At 51.2% G+C, this 21312-nt stretch overlaps 1 protein-coding gene across 1 annotated transcript; it reads right to left on the bottom strand.

Annotated features, from left to right (window-relative positions):
* Positions 1 to 14517: 14517 nt before the first annotated feature.
* LOC123153839 (aspartic proteinase nepenthesin-2) lies at positions 14518 to 17411 on the bottom strand. Its single transcript, XM_044572764.1, has 2 exons — positions 17342 to 17411; positions 14518 to 16453 (listed from the first exon to the last, which is right to left on the bottom strand). Exons 1-2 carry the CDS (start codon positions 17409 to 17411, stop codon positions 14892 to 14894), a joined length of 1632 nt encoding a protein of 543 aa, XP_044428699.1. The 3' UTR covers positions 14518 to 14891.
* Positions 17412 to 21312: the final 3901 nt, after the last annotated feature.

The raw sequence follows: 21312 nt of genomic DNA, 5'->3' as shown, positions 1-21312 counted from the left end.
GCATCTCCTATTGATTCAAGCGCTAGTTTCATCAATACCAGCTAGCGTGTCTAGTCCTCTCTATACGTATGTATAGTACGTAGCGTCGACCAAGCATGGACATAAGACAGGACACTTCTCTCTATTAATTATAGCTAGCTAACACAATATATGAAACACCTAAATTAACCCCCCAAAACCCCCAACCCCCCCCCCCTTCAAAAAATACAAAAACTCCAGCCACAGAAATGCTGACGCGTGGATGCCTATTGGTTCCGGTTGGTGCCACCAACCGGGACCAAAGGCCCTCCTGCCTGGGCTCCGCGCACAGGCCACGTGGAGGCCCATGTGTCCCAGTTCTGGATTGTCCGAGACTAAACGAACAGGACATTAGTACCGACCCTTTAGTCCCGGTTCATGAACCGGGACAAAAGGCCCTTACGAACCGAGACAATACACTACTAGGAAAAGGGCTATAGATGGAAATGATACTAATGGCGCACCACCTTCTGATGCGCCATTAGTGTTGAAACTACTAATGGCGCACCCTGCCCACGGTGCGCCATTAGTACCAATTTTTTTTGAACTAGTGCGCCTGTCCAAACATACTAATGGCGCATCCACTGCGCCATTACTAGTTGTAACTAGTAATGGCGCACCAGCCAGAAGGTGCGCCACTAATGTTATTTTTTTTATTATTGTTTTTACTCCTTTTTTTGCAAAAGTACTAATGGCGCACCACCAGGGGGTGCGCCATTAGTAACCTGGATTACTAATGGCGCATTTGTTGCTGGTGCGCCATTAGTAAGTGGGCAGCAACAAGATATTTTGGACAGCCTCTCCTCCCACACTCACTTTCTCCTCACTTCATTCTCTCCACCACCTCCTCCTTGTATCGGGTGCCTCCTCTTTTTCACCTCATTTCCACCATAGATTCATTCAAATTAAGTGGTTAAGTTACCTTGCTTTGCTAGGTAAGTAAGGGGGAAGCTATATTTATGTTGTTCTCCCTACAACAATGTGCACGTGCACTTTTTATGGCCTAGCTAGATCTATGTATGTTCGTGGTGTTGCATATGTTTGTGGTGTTGCATATGTGTTTGTGTTTGGAGGTGTACCGGTATTTGAAATGCGATAGTTGCCAATATTTTGCCGGAATGTTGATTCATTTCCGTTTCGGCGAGAATTTTGGCATTAAGCATTCTTTTTGGTCCTATTTTTAGGGAAAGTCATGCCAAATTTTTTCTTGGTTCTAAAATATCGTTTTGCTCTACCCCGCAGGCGACCATGGTCCGCACAATGACCGAAGGCATCGTGAATAGGTTTTTGAGGTCCGCGAAGGCCGAGATGCTTCAAAAGAACGAGACGGAGATAAGATGTCCGTGTCGAAGATGCAAGCTGAATAGCCTTATTGCGGACCCGGATTCCGGGCAGGTGCGGGACCACCTGCTCTTGCGTGGTTTCATGGATGGCTATCGGTGGCAAGGTGATGAAGATGACTACGAAGTCGTCCATGGGGGCCGGGCAAGAAATGAGGAAGGGCAGCAAGACAACCACCGCGGCTCGGGGGGGCGAGAAGACGAAGAATCCCCAGGAGATGATCACGACGGTGATGCTGTACACAGTCATCATGTAGAAGATGCAGGACATGATGATGATGCCGGCGGAGCAGACGACACTGGACCATCGATGGGCTGGGTGCAGGACCCTCATATTCAAGAGCTGCTTCTCAAGCAGACGGATAACGCAAGAGCAGCCGCCCGAGAGAAAGCCAAGATGGATCAACTTGAGTTAGACGCGGTTACTCCATTGTATGAAGGATGCAGGCCCGAGGATACCCGCCTGAAAGTAACGCTCATGGCTCTGGAGATGAAGGTAAAACACAAAATGACCGACGCATGCTTCGACGAGAACATGTCATTCTGGCACGAACGTCTTCCCAAGGGGAACAAGTGCCCGACCAGTTTGGAGGAGGCGAAGAAAATCGTGTGTCCTCTGGATTTACCGCACGTGAAATACCATGTGTGCATGAACAATTGCATCATTTATCGGGACGAGCACGCGGAGTCTACCATATGTCCAGTGTGCGGTGTCACTCGATACAAGAAGAGGAAGAAAGCTCCTCGAAAAGTGGTGTGGTACTTTCCGATCACTCCTCGTCTGCAGCGGTATTTCGCGGACCCTAAGGTAGCAAAGCTCCTGCGTTGGCACGCGGATAGGGAGGAGAAGAAGCGAGAAGATGACGCAAATGATCCGGAGATAGATAAAAAAGACAAGATGCTGAGTCACCCTAAGGATGCGAGCCAGTGGCAAGCGTTAAAATTTGAATACCCAGAATTTGGGAACGATCCAAGGAACATCATGCTGGGCGCGAGCACCGATGGAGTCAATCCGTTTGGTAGCCAGAGAAGCACACATAGCACCTGGCCTGTGTTCGTGTGGATGTACAACCTTCCCCCCTGGTTGTGCATGAAGAGGAAGTACATTCACATGAGTATGCTAATTGAAGGGCCGAAACAACCAGGGAACGACATCAATCTGTATCTGGGGCTGCTGAAAGAGGAGATTGACATGCTGTGGAAAACGCCAGCCAATACGTGGGACGCCGCAGAGAAAGAATATTTCCCTATGAGAGCCGCACTGCTCACGACGGTGCACGACTATCTCGGTTACGGATATCTTGCGGGGCAGGTAGTCCACGGATTTTCTGGATGCGTAAGGTGCATGGATGACACAACGTATCGCCAGCTAGATAGAGATCCCGGGTCTTCGAAAACCGTGTTCATGGGACATCGAAGGTGGCTTCGCGACGATGACCCGTGGAGGAAACGCAAGGATCTGTTCGATTGTGAAACCGAACCCCGAAAACGCCCGTGTACGAGGAGCGGCGAGGAAATAGACAAGCTGTTGAAAAATTGGAAAGACTGCCCACTGCCGGGAAAGAAGCAAAAGGCGCCAGAGCCGCTGCTGAAGGTATGGAAAACGAGGTCTGTTTTCTGGGACTTGCCGTACTGGAAGATCCACCGTGTGCCTCACAGCCTTGATGTCATGCATATCACGAAGAACGTGTGCGAGAGTCTGCTTGGTACCCTGCTCAACATGCCAGAGAGGACCAAAGATGGGCCGAAAGCAAGGGCAGACTTGAAATCAATGGGCATGAGGCAGGAGCTTCACGCTATATATGATGATGATAATGATGATGATGATGATGATGATGATGATGATGAGGCGAAGTAGGACACAGAAAGTCGTCGCAAAGGCAAAAAGGCCAAGAAGACCGGAAATGACTACCCTCCCGCGTGCTTCACTCTAAGTCAGGAGGAGATCGAGCAGTTTTTCACCTGCCTCCTAGGAGTAAAACTCCTTACGGTTACGCGGGGAAGATAAGTAGATACCTAGACCCAGCGAAGCAGAAGTTCAGCGGGATGAAGTCTCACGACTGTCACGTGCTGATGACGCAGATACTTCCAGTTGCAATCCGTGGGATCATGGACGCGCACGTCCGTGAAACGCTATTTGGCCTATGCAACTTCTTCGACGTCATCTCTCGGAAGTCGATTGGCGTGAGGCAACTCAGAAGGCTACAGGAAGATATCGTGGTGATACTATGCGAGCTTGAGATGTACTTCCCGCCTGCATTCTTCGATGTTATGGTGCATCTGCTGGTCCATATAGTGGAGGATATCATCCAACTCGGGCCGACGTTCCTGCACAACATGATGCCGTTCGAAAGGATGAATGGTGTCATCAAAGGATACGTTCGCAACATGTCACGTCCAGAGGGAAGCATAGCCAGGGGCTTTCTGACCGAAGAGTGCATCTCCTACTGCACGAATTATCTAGGCATCGAGAACCCCGTTGGTCTGCCCGTCAACAGGCACCTCGGCAGGCTCGCTGGATGGGGTCACCGTGAGGGTCGCCGCGAAATGCATGTCGACTTCGAGGGTCGACTCGCCGACTTTGAAAGAGCAAACCTAGTCGCGCTACAACACATAGACCTGGTCGATCCTTGGGTGGTAGAGGACAAAACCTTTATTAAGAAGACGTACAATGACCGAGGCCAACAGAGGACAGACGGAGATATACTCAAAGATCACAACTCATGTTTCACGCGTTGGTTCAAGCAGAAGCTTCTGTCGTACCCTTTACATGAGGATTCTTCCGCGGAAGAACAACTCATATTCGCCTTGTCACAGGGCGCCGAGCACAACCTGATGACCTATGAGGCGTACGATATCAACGGCTACACATTCTACACCGAGGCCAAGGACATGAAGAGCGATGGTTATCAGAACTCCGGGGTAACGATGGAATCCTACACCGGTAACGACAAGGACAGATACTATGGAAGGATCGAGGAGATCTGGGAGCTGAGCTACGCTGGAGAGAAGGTCCCGATGTTCCGTGTCAGATGGGCCAAGAACGTCATAAAAGAAGACCGGTATTTCACCACCATGGTTATACCCGAAGCCAAATCCAAGACCGCGGGCGCAAACGTCACCGCGAAAAATGAGCCATGGGTACTGGCTTCCCAAGTGGACCAATGCTTCTTCATTACCGACCCGCCAAAGCCCAGTCGTGTTGTCGTGAGGAGAGGCAAAAGGAAGATCATCGGAATGGATGGAGTAGCCAATGAGCAAGACTTCGACAAGTACGGCGACCCGAGGATCGAACATGATGAAGTAGCAGCATACACCACAAGAAGAAGCAGGACCACCCTACCTAAAGGACGTCCGTTCCACAGAAGAACTCCATTTGCGAAAAAGAAGGGCAAGAAGATTGTGAACAGATAGCTAGCTAAGATCGATTGTATTTAAATCGTAGCCTTCATTTCTCGATTGTATTTCATGGGTACTTTTTGAACTATCATGAATATTTTTAAATTTCATGGACACTCGATCTCGATCCCCCTCCATCTCGATCGCTATCCCACCTCGCCAGATCCGGTCCCCCTCGCCGCCGAGCACCCCCCCAGTCCACCGGTCGCCGCCGCCGAGCCCCCGCACCCTCGATTCCCCTGCTCAACCGCCGCCGCCGACCCCCCGCACCCTGCGCACCGTCTTATAAAGAAAATAAGTATCAAACAGCTTTTTAAATGCTACTGTCTTATAAAAAATATTACTGTTATTATTTAAACAAGTTTGAACATATTTAAACACAAATAAGTATCAAACAGCTTTTTAAATGCTAAAAAAAATTTGTGGAGCCTGGGAGTCGAACCCAGGACCTCCTGGTGTGAGAACTGGCTGCTGACCAGTCGAGCTAGTAGAGGGGACTTAATGTGGATCAGTTCTGGTGGTACATAACCTGTTGGCTCGAGTTGAAATAAAAAAAATACTAATGGCGCACCACGGTGAGGTGCGCCATTAGTATTGTGCCCGATCCCCCTTCCCTCTCCCCCTTCGCCCGATCCCCCCTTCCCTCTCCCCCTCGCCAGTTCCCTCTCCCTCTCGATCCACCGCCGCCGCCGCCCTCGCCCTCTCCCTCCCTCGCCCTCTCCCTCGCCCTAGATCCCCTTCCCCTCTCCTCTCCCGACGCCGCTGCCCCGCCGCCTCGACGCTGCCCCGCCGCCCCGACGCCGCCTTGACGCCGCCCCGTCGCCCCGACGCCGCCCCGACGCCGCCTCGACCCCGCCCCGACGCCGCTGCCCCGCCACCTCGACGCTGCCCCGCCGCCTCGACGCGACCCCGCCGCCCGGACGCCGCCCCGTCCACACCACCGTCGCCGGAGCACCACCACCACCCGGACCTCGTCCCCGACATCCTCCCCGCGCCCCACTCCCCGGCATCCTTATCCTCTCCGACCGCCTCCTCCACCCCGGCCCGCTCCTCCAAGGTAAGCTACCGCCCCGACCCCTATCCCCTTCCCTCCTCCCATCCCATCTCCATATGAGCATGATAATTTGCATGAACCTTGGATGCCTAAAAATTTCAGATAGTTTTTTTAACATGAGCTCTTAAGTGCGGACAAGTATTTTATTTGCATATATTCTTTCTCAAAGTTTCTCAGACACCCAGATTTTGTTTTTGGCACGAACTCCTCCGATGTCCATATGATCATGCAAATTTGCACCAACCTTGGATGCCTAAAACTTTCAGATTTTTCTGAACATGAGTTCTTAAGAGCGGACAAGTACTTGCATGCCTGAAATGAACACGATGATCATCAAGTCAACTGGTTATTGGTTGATAGTATAGACAACTAGCTACACTGAGTGACGAAACTAAACAAGCCTGCCTGGCCACCCGTCCATCCTACATGAGGGCAATTATGCCTGAACCACGGAACTATTTAATTTTTATATAACTCATAAAACAAAAAAAATGGCTCCATTGGGTTTTGGTGCTTCCCCATGGCCAGGACAAGATAACTTTATCATTGTGCTATGAGATTAAACAGGGAGAGGGATGCTAACGCTCCTTTTGCTTGGCAGTATAAAGTACTAGTAAGTATAGATAAGAGGGTGCGAGCCAGCCGGCACCGAGTACGATCCGTGCTCAGGACGGGCCACCTTCACCGCAGGATATCTCGAGGAGGGTGCATGTGGCGGGTAGGGCGATGCTATCGACAAATATGCTCAATGCTGCAACCGGTGCTATGCGGAGTCTGCATGACAGTGTTCTTTCTTTGGAGAAGTGGCGTCTCAGGGAGAAGGATGTGGCATACCCAGTTTTCGCGGCCAAGGTGCCAGAGGGCAAGGGCTTTGTGGATAACTCCATCGGGCGTACGATCGTCCTGCGTTTTGATGACATCCACACTATGTTGAACCTTCATCCGCTGCACTACACCTTCGTTCGGCTATTTTCGCTGAGTATGGAGATGCGGATCATTCGCGACAAGACCCCGGACATTGTGATAGTCGACCCCTTCTACATGCGTGCCAAGATCTTGGGCAGCGCTGGGGATCGGCAAGTCGCGAGTTCTTACCTCGAAGGCGTCATTCTGGCAAACCAAGATAAGGATAACTTCCTCGTGCCTTACTTTCCCGAGTAAGTCCTCCCCTCAACCGGCCCGTAACATATGAATTCTTACATTTCGATTGTTTTTCTTTTAACATTCCGTGTTTTCTGCAGTGACACACGTTGCACGCTCATCCTCCTAAGCCCCAAATATTCCATGGCCACGTATTTCGACCCGGACCGTCAGTCGAACATAGACTACACAAATGTCAAGAAGGTTCTTGATGATGTTCTCCCCGGCTACGCCAAATCTGGAGGCACCTTCACCAGGCCTATTCGTAAGTACGGCAAGCACGTGTTCTCCCAAAATACGACGTTCTGCTGCGTCAAGCAGCCGCCTGGCGGTCAGAAGGGTGCCTACTACGCCATCCATCACATGCGGGCGATCGTACGGGACCATCATCAACTTCTGCTACCGAGTAAACTCAAAGATTGGGCCGCGAGCGTGTCGGCAATCTAGGACGCGGACCTCCGACAAGAATTCTTTCGCATCCAGTCGGAGTTTGCGGAAATCATCCATCAAGATGTCCTTCGTACCTCGGGGCAGTTCTACCTCAGAAATCAACCGTCCAACAGTGACATCGACACAATGCTACAAATGCAGGCTGACAACGACCGTTATTTCATGACTCCCACGATAGACGGCGGCTTCATCCACGCTCCGGTCCCTTGAGTCGAGTCGAAAGCAATGATGCTGTGTCTAGTTCTGAAACATCGATTGGCTCATGTTGTAATTAAACTTTAATGAACTTGTAGTATGTCTCTTTGGTTTCGAGAGTTGTTCAACTTAGATGTAATCGATGCTATTAATGTCTTGCTTTTCTCTTCCGATTGTTCTATTGCATAATTATATATTGCTTATGTATTGTCTGTGAATTGGTACTAACATTTCGTTTGGCTAGTGCATAGCGATGCCGACGTATGTCGTGTACAAGGGTAAGGTTCCCGGAGTCTACGATGACTGGGAGGAGTGTCGGAGACAGGTTCACCGATTCAGTGGTAACAGTTACAAAGGGTACACCACTAGGGCCGAGGCCGAATCTAGATACGCCCGCTATCTAGCGGGAGAGGGGAGGGAGCGTTGGAGGAACCGGATGAAGATGAGTTTCATCGTGATGATGCTCATCGTGATGACCGCAGCTCTCTTCTATGTGATGGTAGTTTAGATGATCGATATCGACTTGTAATGTGAAGACAAACTCGCTACTCGCGGTCTCGAGACTTGTAATATAATGTTCTATCTTTGTTCGGTATTTTCAATTCGGAGACTAATATGATGAATTGTATTCGGAGACTAATATGATGAATTGTATTCTTCTATTGTATTCGATGAATCTGTTGTTGATGTGTGCTGTCTATATTTTGTCAAATTATACATTTTGTAACCTGTGCAAAAAATAGAAAATAAAAAAATAAAAAAAACCTAATATTCATACTAATGGCGCATCACATGACAGTGCGCCATTAGTATGACAAAGCATACTAATGGCGCATCACTGGTAAGTGCGCCATTAATATGCCATGGTTACTAATGGCGCATCCAGTGGTGGTGCGCCATTAGTATGCCAAAGCACCTGGATATACATGGCCCCTGGGAGGCATACTAATGGCGCACCCTGGCCTATACTAATGGCGCACCCGCGGTGCGCCATTAGTATACCAGATACTAATGGCGCACTAGGTGGTGCGTCACTAGTAAAAATTACTAATGGCGTGCTGTTAATGGCGCACCACAGATGCGCCATTAATGGCCATACTAGGTGCGCCATTAGTAGGGTTTTTTTTAGTAGTGATAGGCCTTTTTTCTACTAATGTAGCCACAACACTGCAGCTCTAGTAAAATAAAACCACAACAGTCTCTACCCCGACACTAGGATCCATGGCAGAAACATGAAAATATGACTCACAATGGATCCACCATCCCGTCGGATTATCCCCATCAAACTCTGGACAATCTAAACAAGAGGAAGAGTTTTGTTTCCCAATACACGATCCTCTACCATCACCCGGCCTGAGTAGAGGAATAGTAAGAGATTGAGTATGACACGAATCATTGGCCGAGATCGGTGTTGAGAGCAGAGGGCTCCCAAGGATCAAGCCACATATTGATGTTGCAGCGTAGTAGCCTAATAGTTTGTGGCCATCTCCACCCACACGAGGATCAACCGACGGTGCATCACAGGATGGCGGCGAAGGAGTCTTGTTGGTCTTGCCGGTGACGAAAGGGTTATTGGTGATCCTTGCATGCTGCTCCCGAATCTCACCGGTGGTTTACCCACTGCGAAGTCCACCCCTGGTCGCCAGGCAGAAAGGTTGTTGACCGTCGGCGCAAGGGAGGACAACTGTTGCTCCATCCTCGTGAGCTTGGGCTCCATCTTGCCCAATGAATTTTGGATGGCGAGAAGCGTCGCGGCAATGTCACTCCGCTCTTGAGCCGCCTTCGTCATCTGCTTTTGGAGATTGAGATCCACAATGATTTGCTTCTAGCTACGAGTACGCTCACGTTACGGTGCTCATGGGAAGGGGATTGGGGGAAAAGGTGGATGCTGATACCAAATGATATGGTCCTTGCTATTATAGTGGATAAATCTCAGGATTTAGGTTCATAACCTCAATTACAAAGGGTAGGAGAAAGAAATTGGAGGATCCGATGATGAGAAGCAGTAGGAAGGAGGAGAGATACACGCCAGCCGGCGGCTGAGTCAAGTCTCGGTTCTTCGATGCCCACCTACTCCCCCAACACCCATCCTAAGAGCAACTCTAGCAGACCCCGCAAAAATTCGACCCGCAAAACACGTTTGCGGTTTCACGAAGATCGCATTTGTGGGTCGAAAACATGTGCGGCAGAACAGAACCCGTATCAAAACCTGCATAATTTGAAAAAACACTTTCGCCGGAGAAATTGCACTAATAGTTCATCACATACTACATAGTTATCACATGATCAACAAACTACAAGCATAGTTTATACTACAAACTACGTTAAACTACTAGCATAGGGGTTGGATCTGACGGCGGCGAGGTCGCGGCAACTGGACGACGCCGTGGAGGAGCCGGACGCTCAATCCTCCTCGCCGGAGCTGCACAGGTCGAAGTACTTCGCCGCCAGCTCCGCGCGGATGCGGCGCCACTCCTCAGCCTTCTCGTTGGCGGCGCGGTTGGCGGCGACCGCCTGCCGCCACTCGAGAGCCTCGAGCTCCTCGGCGTGGCGCCGACGCTCCTCCTCCTCACGCACGCTCCGCTCGGCGATGGCGGCGGCGACGGCGTCGAAGTCCGCGACGTAGTCCTCGGGGCCGATGACTCCGCGGCGGCCGAGTGGAGCAGGCTCCTCGGGCTCCTCCTTCACCGGGACGAAGGTGAACGACGCCGGCGGCTCCAGCTCCTCGTCGTCGTCCGACCACTCCCACTTCACGGGGAGGAAGCCCGCGCCGGAGACTAAGGAGGATCCGGCGTAGGACCTCGCGGAGGAGTAGGACGCGCGCCGGTCGTACTCCTCCGTATCGCGGCGGTTGAAGCTCGCCGGTGGCGACATCCCGTGGTTAGTCCACCTCCGGGCGCCGCGCCTCCTCGCGCCGTCCGACCGAACGCGCCGCTCGCGCTCCGGGTCACGCTCACGGCCGGATCTGCTGACGGAGCCGTGTCCGGAGCTCCACATGCGCCCCCACATGACGGCTGGAGGCGGGGCGGGTGGTCGCCGGCGGCGAGAAATTGGAAGAGAGGAAAGGGGAAAGGGAATCGGGTGGCTCGCGGCGACGGAAGGATAGGGTTTGGACCCGCAAAAGGATCGCGGAACCGCAGTTATACTGCTCGGGGCGTGCGGTTTGCGGGCTGCCGCAAAAAATTTTGCAAGCCGGGCGAGTATGCGGGCTCTGTTCTGACCGAAAAATTGGGCCGAGCCCGCATACTCGCTGAAATTTTTGCGGGCCGGGCATTTTGCGGGGTCCGCTAGAGTTGCTCTAAACATGCCAGACTCTCCTTCACTAGGCACCGTCAGGGCCATAGTAGCGTTTGTTAGGCTTCACATAGCGTCTGTGCTTCTTGGAGATGTCTTGGGGTGTTCCTTGGTCCTTCTCGGTGGCTATTCTTGTGATAGGTTGGGAATGGGGAAGGATGCAACCGCTGCTGCGTGGGGACGGTGTGAGGAGATGGTTGTGCGTTGTGAATTATGGGATTAGGTTTTCTGGCTCAATGTGGGGATTAGAGCGGCATGAGAGATGGGTTGCTAGGTTGCGAACATATATTTGCTCCTGATACACCAGCTCGGGTCAAGCTTAAATTGGGTTGTGAACAAACGCCCAAGCCTAGCTGGAAATGTACACCGAGCCTTATTTTGAAGCCTTGGCCTGATCAGGTTTTTAAGGTTTGGTTTCCGGGTCAGGCTGCCCATGCCCAGGTTTAGCTGTAAGACAACCCACCTAATTCTCCCAATAGGTTGTGAAACATATAGTTAAAAACGAAAAATCCTAGCTCAATAACAGGTTTAATAGATGTACCATTTATATGCTCGCTTGTTTGACTCGTGAAATACGATTTGTTTGAGTTTGCTATCAGACGGTCAGCTTGAAGGCTCCAGGTGCAGATGGGTTTCCTGTGAGATTTTATCAAAGGCATTGGGGTACCCTGAAAAATAAGGTGATCAAGGCAGTAAAAGAATTCTTCAGTTCGGGAAGTCATGCCGGAAGGAGTTAATAATATTGTTATAGTGCTAATATCGAAGAAGGAAAACCCGAGCTCCCTAAAAGACTATAAGCCTATCAGCCTATGCAATTTAGTGTACAAAATTGTTTCAAAATGTTTGGTAAATAGATTGAGACCACTGCTCCATGATTTGATGGCCCCAACGCAAAGTGCCTTTATTCCAAGGCGAATGATTACGGACAACGCTCTGATTGCATTTGAATGTATCTATAGCATCCAGAAAAGTTCTGACGCAAAAGGAAAATATTGCGCATACAAATTAGACCTCGCAAAGGCCTATGACAGAGTTGACTGGAATTACCTTGAAGGGCGATGAGAGGATTAGGTTTTGCAGATAAATGGATACAATGGATCATGACTTGTGTGAAAACAGTAAAATACTCTGATCGTTTCAACGGGAACCTGTTGCAAAGTTTCACTCCTACGTGTGGTTTGAGACACGGAGATCCAATTTCCCCTTCTCTCTTTCTATTTGTCGCTGATGGGCTCTCACGGCTAATACAGAGTAAGGTGGAAACGGGTGAATTACAGGAGTTGAAAATTTGTAGACAAAGCCCTGGTATTTCACACCTTTTTCTTCGCGGATGACAGCCTGTTATATTTTAAAGCAAACATCGATCAGGCCAATAAGGTAAAGAACATCCTGGACAACTATGAAAGAGCCACTGGACAGCTAATAAGTCCATCTAAATGCTCCCTGCTCCTTGGAAACAAATGCTCACAAGAAGATGAACATGACGTAATAAATGTCCTGAATGTAGTGACGATGACTTTCGAAGAGAAATACCTAAGGTTTGCCGGTTCCAGAAGGACGTATGGTAAAAGGGAAATTCAAGCACACGAAAGATAAAGCGAGGAAAAAAATGAATGATTGGACAGAAAAATATTCTTCCAGTGGAGCCAAGGAGACACTAATTAAATCAGTGGCCCAAGCAATCCCCACTTTTGCAATGAGCGTTTTCAAGTTCTCAGCAACCCTTTGTGAGGACCTCATGCACATGACCAGAGACTTTTGATGGGGAGATGATAAGGATCGTCGACGTATTCATTGGTTGAGTTGGGAGAAACTTACAAAACATAAAAGCCAAGGAGGTATGAGATTCAAAGATCTTAAATTTTTTAACGAGGCTCTCCTTGCTAGACAAGCCTGGCGACTTATTGCACATCCTGACAACTTGTGCGCGAGAGTAGTTAAGGCAAAATACCACCATGGGGCTGATCTGCTAGACACGGCATTTATTTATAATGCATCGCCGGGCTGGCAGGGTATCATGTATGGTTTGGAGCTCCTTAAAAAAGGATGCATTTGGCGCATTTGCAACGGAAATAGTGTGCGCATTTGAAGAGACAATTAGATACCGAGAGGAAACATGAAAATAAACATAAATCCAACAAGCTCCCGAACTCGTTGGGTAGCAGACCTCATCGACCAGGAGAGTCACGCTTGGAAGGAAGATGACATCATGCGTATATTTACACGTGAAGACGTAAATGATATTTTAAATATCCGATTACCAAATTATGACGAAGAGAATTATATTGCTTGGCAGCCCGGAAAAAAATGAAATTTTTAATGTTCATAGCGCATACCGGTTAGCCATGGACGAAAAGGATTCTGTGGTGATTGGGTCCAGCCACAATACCCATGGTAGATCGCAGTATTTGGAATAATATCTGGAAGACAAATGTACCCCAAAAAGTACGTATTTTTACATGCAGACTAGCAACGGAGTCACTGGCGGTTCAAACTAATAGATTTCATCCATCCCAGGCCTCACCCCGATTTGTAATGTATGTGGGGCCGATGATGAAACAGGCTTCCATATGGCACATTGATGCACATTTGCAAGGACCCTGTGGCACGAACTCAAGGAGGTATGGAATCTGCCCCCTGAGCATGAAATAGAATATACTGGAAGGGATTGGGTCCTAGAAACAAAAATTTATGCTATTTTGATGGCGTGTTTGGCACCATAGAAATGACACGATCTTCGCAAAAGGTAAAGTGAAAATTTCCCACTCTGCTCGTTTTCTGCAAAACTACCTTGTAAACCTCCGCTTGATTGCGGACAGAACTTCTGAGATAGATCGAAAAGGGAAAAGTCCGATGGTTAAATTGCCATCCGTGCAACAATAGGATAATACAACGGAAAAAGGATGGAAAAAGCCAGAGCTCGGATGGGCTAAGGTTAATGTTGATGGAAGCTTTTTGCAGGAAAGTAGGAGTGAAGCCTGGGGAGCTGTGATTCGAGACCATGATGGAAGAATTATCTTATCAGCTTGGAATTATATACCGCGGTGCAATGAAACGAACTGCGCGAAAGCCGTGGCTTGCCTAGAAGGACTACGGAAGGCAATGTCGGAGACGGATCTACCCTTAATCATCGAGACGGATTGCAGTTCAATGACAAAGGCGCTCGTCCTCTCGTCTATTGATAGATCGAAGGTTGGAACAATTGCAAAGGAGTTTCAAGCCATGAAAGGGAACAGAGAAGTTAGAGTTTGCAAAGTAGATAGGAAGGAAAATAGGTTAGCTCATAGTCTTGCCCAGTTGGGGCGTAGAGAGTTGCGTGGAGGGGTTATGCAAGGCACAGTGCCAGCCTGTGTGTTGAGCGAGGCCTTGCATCATTGTACGAACTACGTTTTCTCTACTTAATTAATACAACTCCCTATTTCAAAAAAAAAATGCAATCAACTGTTCGAGTTTGCTTGTGCACCGCGTCCATCGGTCCTGCTTAGGATTGTTATTGTTTTCATGCCCCTTTCCGGATAAAGCAGCAGCAAGCACGCAACGCGTTCCCTTGCTTTGAACGTGGAATGCCGACCACGGAAATAACGAAACGGACCTGTCATCCTCATGATGGGGACGACTCAAAAGACATTTCTGCAACACATGAGGCATAGTTTCAAAAACATTATTTACATCTCTTTCCATCCATTTAAGACGAAAATGAGCACCGAACTAATTCCACACACCTGAGCAGTAATCTACGTACGTATGAACACAAGACCCGAAGTCTTGCAAAAAATAAATAAGCAAAGTGTTAGCAGCCACCTACGTACGTGGCTTCGTAAGATACGAAAACCCGGTGCCAAAATTTCTACACCCAACCCACTTTGCTCGTTCTTCCAATACAGTTAGCACAGCCGCTTTTTTACCTACCTAAGTACGTGGAGCACAACCGACCGACCAATCAGTCGAATCAATCAGTCAAAATGGAATAATGGACGATGGACGGCGGCCGGCCGGCCGGCCTAGACCTCGGCGCACCGCCGCGGCGCGAAGCCGAGCCGGTTGCGCTCGAGGTCGTAGAGCACGTGGAAGTTCTGCTGCTGGTAGTTGCCGATGATGGACATGCCGGAGCGCGGCGTGCCCAGGACGGCCAGGCACATCACCCCCTCCGGCTCCAGCCGGATGAAGTAGTTCTCCGCCGGGAACTCCCACGCCGCGCCGTCCGCGAACACCAGCGCCAGCTCCGGCACCTCGATCTTTCCGGCCCCGGACACGTTGTAGCACGGGCTCAGCACCGGGAACCCGGCGATGAGCGGGTAGGACGGGCTCATGCGGTCGATGAACGCCTGCCGGATCGCCCGGTACGCCGGCTCCGGGAAGTAGCTCAGCGTCGTGCCGGAGTCGATGATGGTGCCGCCGGCGGCCAGCGTGTCGGAGGAGATGTTGACCGCCTCCCCGCCCACGAGGACGGACTTGAGCTGGAGGTAGTAGAAGGTGTCCGTGTCCGTGGCTGGCGCGAAGGCCGTGTAGTTGAGCTGTGGGTGCGCCAGCAGCGCGTCGTCGTGCCCGAAGATGACCTTGCTCCCGGCCGCGCTGCCGTGCTCCACGAGGCAGTAGGAGAAGGCGTGCCCGCCGTAGACGCCGCGCAGCTGCGACGCGAACGAGAGCGGGCCGCGGCCGAGCCCCAGCAGCCCGCCGGCGCCGTGGAAGAGGCCGCGGTTCTGGTGGCCGCACCCGAACGCCACGCCGTCCACGCGCCGGGTCCCGGTGGCCGTGAGGTTGACGGTGAAGGCCTCGAGCGCCAGGTCGCCGGTGGTGTTCGACTGGTCGCCGTACCAGTAGTAGTAGGGGCAGGGGTCGCTCCGTGGCCTGCGGCACTCCCTGGGCGCCGGCGGGGAGACGAGGCCGCAGCGCTCGTCGCCGCAGGTGACGTTGCGGTAGGAGGTGGACGCCGCCGGGTCGAAGATGGGGCCGCTCTGCTCGAAGCAGTCGAGGCAGGGCGCGCACTGGAGCCAGTTGAGGTCGCTGCCGGTGTCCATGATCATCCGGAACCGGCGCGGCGGCGTGCCCACGTACACGTCCACCAGGTACTCCCCGGAGCCGACCGCCACGCCGGACTCCACCGTGGCCAGGACCCGCTCCGACAGCGCCCTCCTCGGCGCCGAACCCCTCTGCCCCGCGCCGGAGCCGGACAGGGCGACCCTCCGGTGCATCGTGTCGATGCGGACGGCGTCTTTCTCGGCCGAGTCGAGGAAGAAGGAGCCCGTCCCCGTCGCGCCAGCCGCGGCGGACCGGTGGGTCATGTGGAGCTTGAGCGGCGGGACCCGGCGCGCGAGCGCCTCCTCCTCGGCGACCAGCTTGCCGTCGCAGCCGGCGTCGGCGACGGCGGCGTTGAACTGCGGGAACTCGATGCCATACGGGGTCGCCGCCGACGCCGGCGAGGAGGAGGAGAGCGCGAGGAGGAGCAAGGCCAGCAGCAGAGAGCAATACGCGGCCATGGTTGGTGGAGGCAGGTGATGGAGATGGAGCTGGTGGCGTCGGGAGAATATAAGTAGAGCGCGTGCGGTTTGACCAGAGCAGGGTGCTCATGTTGACGACGAACGGCGCCAGTGGAACGCACACGTAGGAGAGACTTTGCATTGCGTGTGCACGCGTGATGACCTCCGACTGACCTGGCAAATAGTGGAGTACGTAGTGTACAGTAAACGGTCGAGTCAAACGGTTTTTGAACGGCCATGTCTCGAGTTGCCAAGATCTTCATACTCTCTTCCGATCGTGCATCGTCGATCCTATATATCCGTGAGATCTTGCATTAAGATTTATGAAAAAAATAGTTTTTTTATTTTTTATCTTGCATGTTATATCACTTGACTGAGACTTGGTTGAGTCTCACTCATCAAGACCTAACTACACCCTTTCATAATGTGAATCAATCTGTGGTTGGATGGTTAGAGGGACTGTGGTACCCCAGCTCATCAGGGTTCAAATCCTGATGCTTGCATTTATTTTTGGATTTTATATAATGATCTAACAATTATTATAAAGTTGATTTATTTTGGACCATTTGACAAATAGATCAGTTCCATTTTGCAGATAAAGGCGTAAAGTAAAGAGGCGTTGATGTCGGGAGTAAAGCTGCTAGAACGAGTAGCAAACGAAGTATACATATCATCTAAGTGGGAGACATTGAGTCCTATGCATAGGTGGCTAATTAAAGAAATGGCATTGGTCTTAGCTCTTTTACCTCTCCTTCGGGACAGTTTCAAGACCGTAATGTATCTTTATTCCTAATGGAGCAGTTGGTAGTCTGCGCCGGTCAATTTTCGTCCCATTAGAGACGGTTAATTTTCGTCCTCGATCCCACCTCTCGAGACTGACAAAAAAATCGGTATACTACCACGATACCAGTTGTGAAACACTACGGTTCATGGACAGAAAATCGTTTAAGAAAAATCTACGACGGTTAACCTACGAAAAATAGCCAGAAGCTCGCACCCGAATCCTCGTGCCCTCGACGCGGCCTCGGAGACCTCCACCGCCATTGCGGAACCCCTCCATCTCTCAGACCACATCGCCGCCGCCGCCGACCTCTCCCGGTCCCTCTCGGACCATGCCGCCGGCCTCCCCTCCCCTCCCCTCCCCTCATCAGAAAGAAGGAGAGACAGAGATGCTCTTCCTCAGACGACGGCGGCGGCCAGATTGAGCAGGGCAGGGCACCACATGGCGCTCCCTGGTCCGCCAAGGTCGCAAGAGGAATCGCGCCGGACGGGAGAGGACCGTCTGCTACGACTGCTTCGTGCGTCGTTGTTGGAGATGCTCGCGCGCCGGGAGCTTCCTCCGCTCTCCCCCTGCCCCGACCGTAGGTACTCGATCTCTCGCCCTCCCTTCCCTTCTCCTCTTTGATCTTCTCTTCTATTCTCCCCAACCTGATGCGCCATCCCTTTTCCCTTCCACACGCACACGCAGACGCAGCAGCAGCGCACACCGCCATTGGTTGTGGCTGGCTGTACCTCGGAGCTCCTTCCTTCCTGCTTCCCCTGATTGCGCCTCCGGGGACTTAGGTAAGCCCGTCCCACCTGCTCTCTCAACATATACACGTTTGGTACTACTTGACTAGCACGAGAAATCTTAACTTTTCCTAGCGATGAACTTGTTTTCTGGATCCCAAATGGAGGATGAAGTTGAATATATATACTACAGCCGGATGATCAAGTCCAAGCATTCGTATGTTGCTATATTGGTAGTCACTAGCATGTGCCCATGGCACCCAAGCTGGCGTAGGCGCTGCATATTGCCCTCTCGCCAAAGCCTCAACCAGGTGTGAATCCCTCCTCCACTTTTTCTGGTTTGGTTTATCTCTGCATCTGATGCGGGCGGTTGTGTGCAGTTTGCTATGATATATGTAGAAAGTGTTGGGGAACGTAGCAGAATTTTAAAATTTTCTACGCATCACCAAAATCAATCTATGAAGTCATCTAGCAACGAGGAAGAGGGGAGTGCATCTACATACCCTTGTAGATCGCGCGCGGAAGCGTTCAAGAGAACGGGGTTGATGAAGTCGTACTCGTCGTGATCCAAATCACCGATGACCTAGTGCCGAACGGACGACACCTCCGCGTTCAACACACGTACGGTTGGGAAGACATCTCATCCAACTTGATCCAGCAAGGGGAAAGGAGAGATTGATGAAGATCCAGCAGCACGACGGCGTGGTGGTGGAAGCAACGGTGATCTCGGCAGGGCTTCACCAAACTCAAGGAGAGGGAGGAGTGTCACGGGAGGGAGAGGGAGGCGCCAGGGGCTAGGGTGCGGCTGCCCTCCCCCCCACTATATATAGGACCCCTAGGGGGCGCCGGCCCTAGGAGATTGAATCTCCAAGGGGGGGCGGCGGCCAAGGGGGGTGGAGTGCCCCCCAAGCCAAGTGGGGCGCCCCCACCCCTAGGGTTTCCAACCCTAGGCGCAGGGGGAGGCCCATGGGGGGCGCACCAGCCCACTAGGGGCTGGTTCCCCTCCCACTTTAGCCCATGGGGCCCTCCGGGATAGGTGGCCCCACCCGGTAGACCCCCGGGACCCTTCCGATGGTCCCGGTACAATACCGATTACCCCGAAAATCTTCCCGATGGCCGAAACTTGACTTACTATATATAAATCTTCACCTCCGAACCATTCCGGAACTCCTCGTGACGTCCGGGATCTCATCCGGGACTCCGAACAACTTTCGGGTTACCGTATACTAATATCTCAACAACCCTAGCGTCACCGAACCTTAAGTGTGTAGACCCTACGAGTTCGGGAGACACGCAGACATGACCGAGATGACTCTCCGATCAATAACCAACCTCGGGATCTGGATACCCATATTGGCTCCCACATGCTCCTCGATGATCTCATCGGATGAACCATGATGTCGAGGATTCGATCAATCCCATATACAATTCTCTTTGTCAATCGGTACGTTACTTGCCCGAGACTCGATCGTCGGTATCCCAATACCTCGTTCAATCTCGTTACCGGCAAGTCACTTTACTCGTACCGTAATGCATGATCCCGTGATCAACCACTTGGTCACATTGAGCTCATTATGATGATGCATTACCGAGTGGGCCCAGAGATACCTCTCCGTCATACGGAGTGACAAATCCCAGTCTCGATTCGTGCCAACCCAACAGACACTCTCGGAGATACCCGCAGTGTACCTTTATAGTCACCTAGTTACGTTGTGACGTTTGGCATACCCAAAGCACTCCTACGGTATCCGGGAGTTGCACAATCTCATGGTCTAAGGAAATGATACTTCACATTCGGAAAAGCTATAGCAAACGAACTACACGATCTTTGAGCTATGCTTAGGATTGGGTCTTGTCCATCACATCATTCTCCTAATGATGTGATCCCGTTATCAATGACATCCAATGTCCATAGCCAGGAAACCATGACTATCTTTTGATCAACGAGCTAGTCGACTAGAGGCTCACTAGGGACGTGTTGTGGTCTATGTATTCACACATGTATTATGATTTAACACAATTATATCATGAACAATAGACAATTATCATGAACAAAGAAATATAATAATAACCATTTTATTATTGCCTCTAGGGCATATTTCCAACAGTCTCCCACTTGCACTAGAGTCAATAGTCTAGTTACATTGTGATGAATCGAACACCCATGCAGTTCTGGTGTTGATCATGTTTTGCTCTAGGGAGAGGTTTAGTCAACGGATCTGCCACATTCAGGTCCGTATGTACATTACAAATATCTATGTCTCCATTTTGAACACTTTCACGAATGGAGTTGAAGCGACGCATGATATGCCTGGTCTTCCTGTGAAACCTGGGCTCCTTGGTAAGGGCAATAGCTCCAGTGTTGTCATAGAAGAGAGTCATCGGGCCCGACGCATTGGGTATGACTCATAGGTCGGTAATGAACTCCTTCACCCAGATTGCCTCTTGTGCTGCCTCCGAGGCTGCCATGTACTCCGCCTCACATGTAGATCCTGTTGGGTTTCATAGTAATTTCAAAAAAATTCCTACGCACACGCAAGATCATGGTGATGCATAGCAACGAGAGCGGGAGTATGATCTACATACCTAGTAGATCGACAACGGAAGCGTTTGGTTGATGTGGTCGTACGTCTCGACGATCCGACCGATCAAGCACCGAAACTACGGCACCTCCGAGTTCTAGCACACGTTCAGCTCGATGACGATCCCCGGACTCCGATCCAGCAAAGTGTCGGGGAAGAGTTCCGTCAGCACGACGGCGTGGTGACGATCTTGACGTACTACTGCTGCAGGGCTTCGCCTAAGCACCGCTACAATATTATCGAGGACTATGGTGGCTGGGGCGCCGCACACGGCTAAGGAATAGATCACGTGGATCAACTTGTGTATCTCTGGGGTGCCCTTGCCTCCGTATATAAAGGACTAAAGGGGGGAGGCGGCCGGCCAAGGAGGGCGCGCCAGGAGAGTCCTACTCCCTCTGGGAGTAGGATCCCCCCCCCAATCCTAGTTGGAATAGGATTCGCGGAGGGGGAAAAGAGAGAGAGGGGCCGGCCCCCTCTCCTTGTCCTATTCGGACCAAGGGATGGGAGGGGCGCGCGGCCCATGTAGGGCTGCCTCTTCTCTTTTCCACTAAGGCCCATCATGGCCCATTTAGCTCCCGGGGGGTTCCGGTAACCTCCCGGTACTCCGGTAAAATCCCGATTTCACCCGGAACACTTCCGATATCCAAACATAGGCTTCCAATATATCAATCTTTATGTCTCGACCATTTCGAGACTCCTCGTCATGTCCATGATCACATCCGGGACTCCGAAAAAACTTCGGTACATCAAAATGTATAAACTCATAATATAACTGTCATCGTAACCTTAAGCGTGCGAACCCTACGGGTTCGAGAACAATGTAGACATGACCGAGACATGTCTCCGGTCAATAA

The sequence above is a fragment of the Triticum aestivum genome, chromosome 7A, assembly GCF_018294505.1.
Source record: "Triticum aestivum cultivar Chinese Spring chromosome 7A, IWGSC CS RefSeq v2.1, whole genome shotgun sequence".
In the NCBI taxonomy this organism is placed as follows: domain Eukaryota; kingdom Viridiplantae; phylum Streptophyta; class Magnoliopsida; order Poales; family Poaceae; genus Triticum; species Triticum aestivum.
This window is presented reverse-complemented; position numbering and strand designations above follow the sequence as displayed.

What these genes read in the sequence shown, in the direction of transcription:
- LOC123153839 (XM_044572764.1), bottom strand. Translation starts at nt 17,411, where the DNA reads ATGGCGGTGGAGGTCTCCGAGGCCGCGTCGAGGGCACGAGGATTCGGG. An exon ending in CGAGCTTCTGGCTATTTTTC is followed by an intron (nt 16,454 to 17,341) that starts GTAGGTTAACCG and finishes CGTCAACATGAG; the next exon opens with CACCCTGCTCTGGTCAAACC.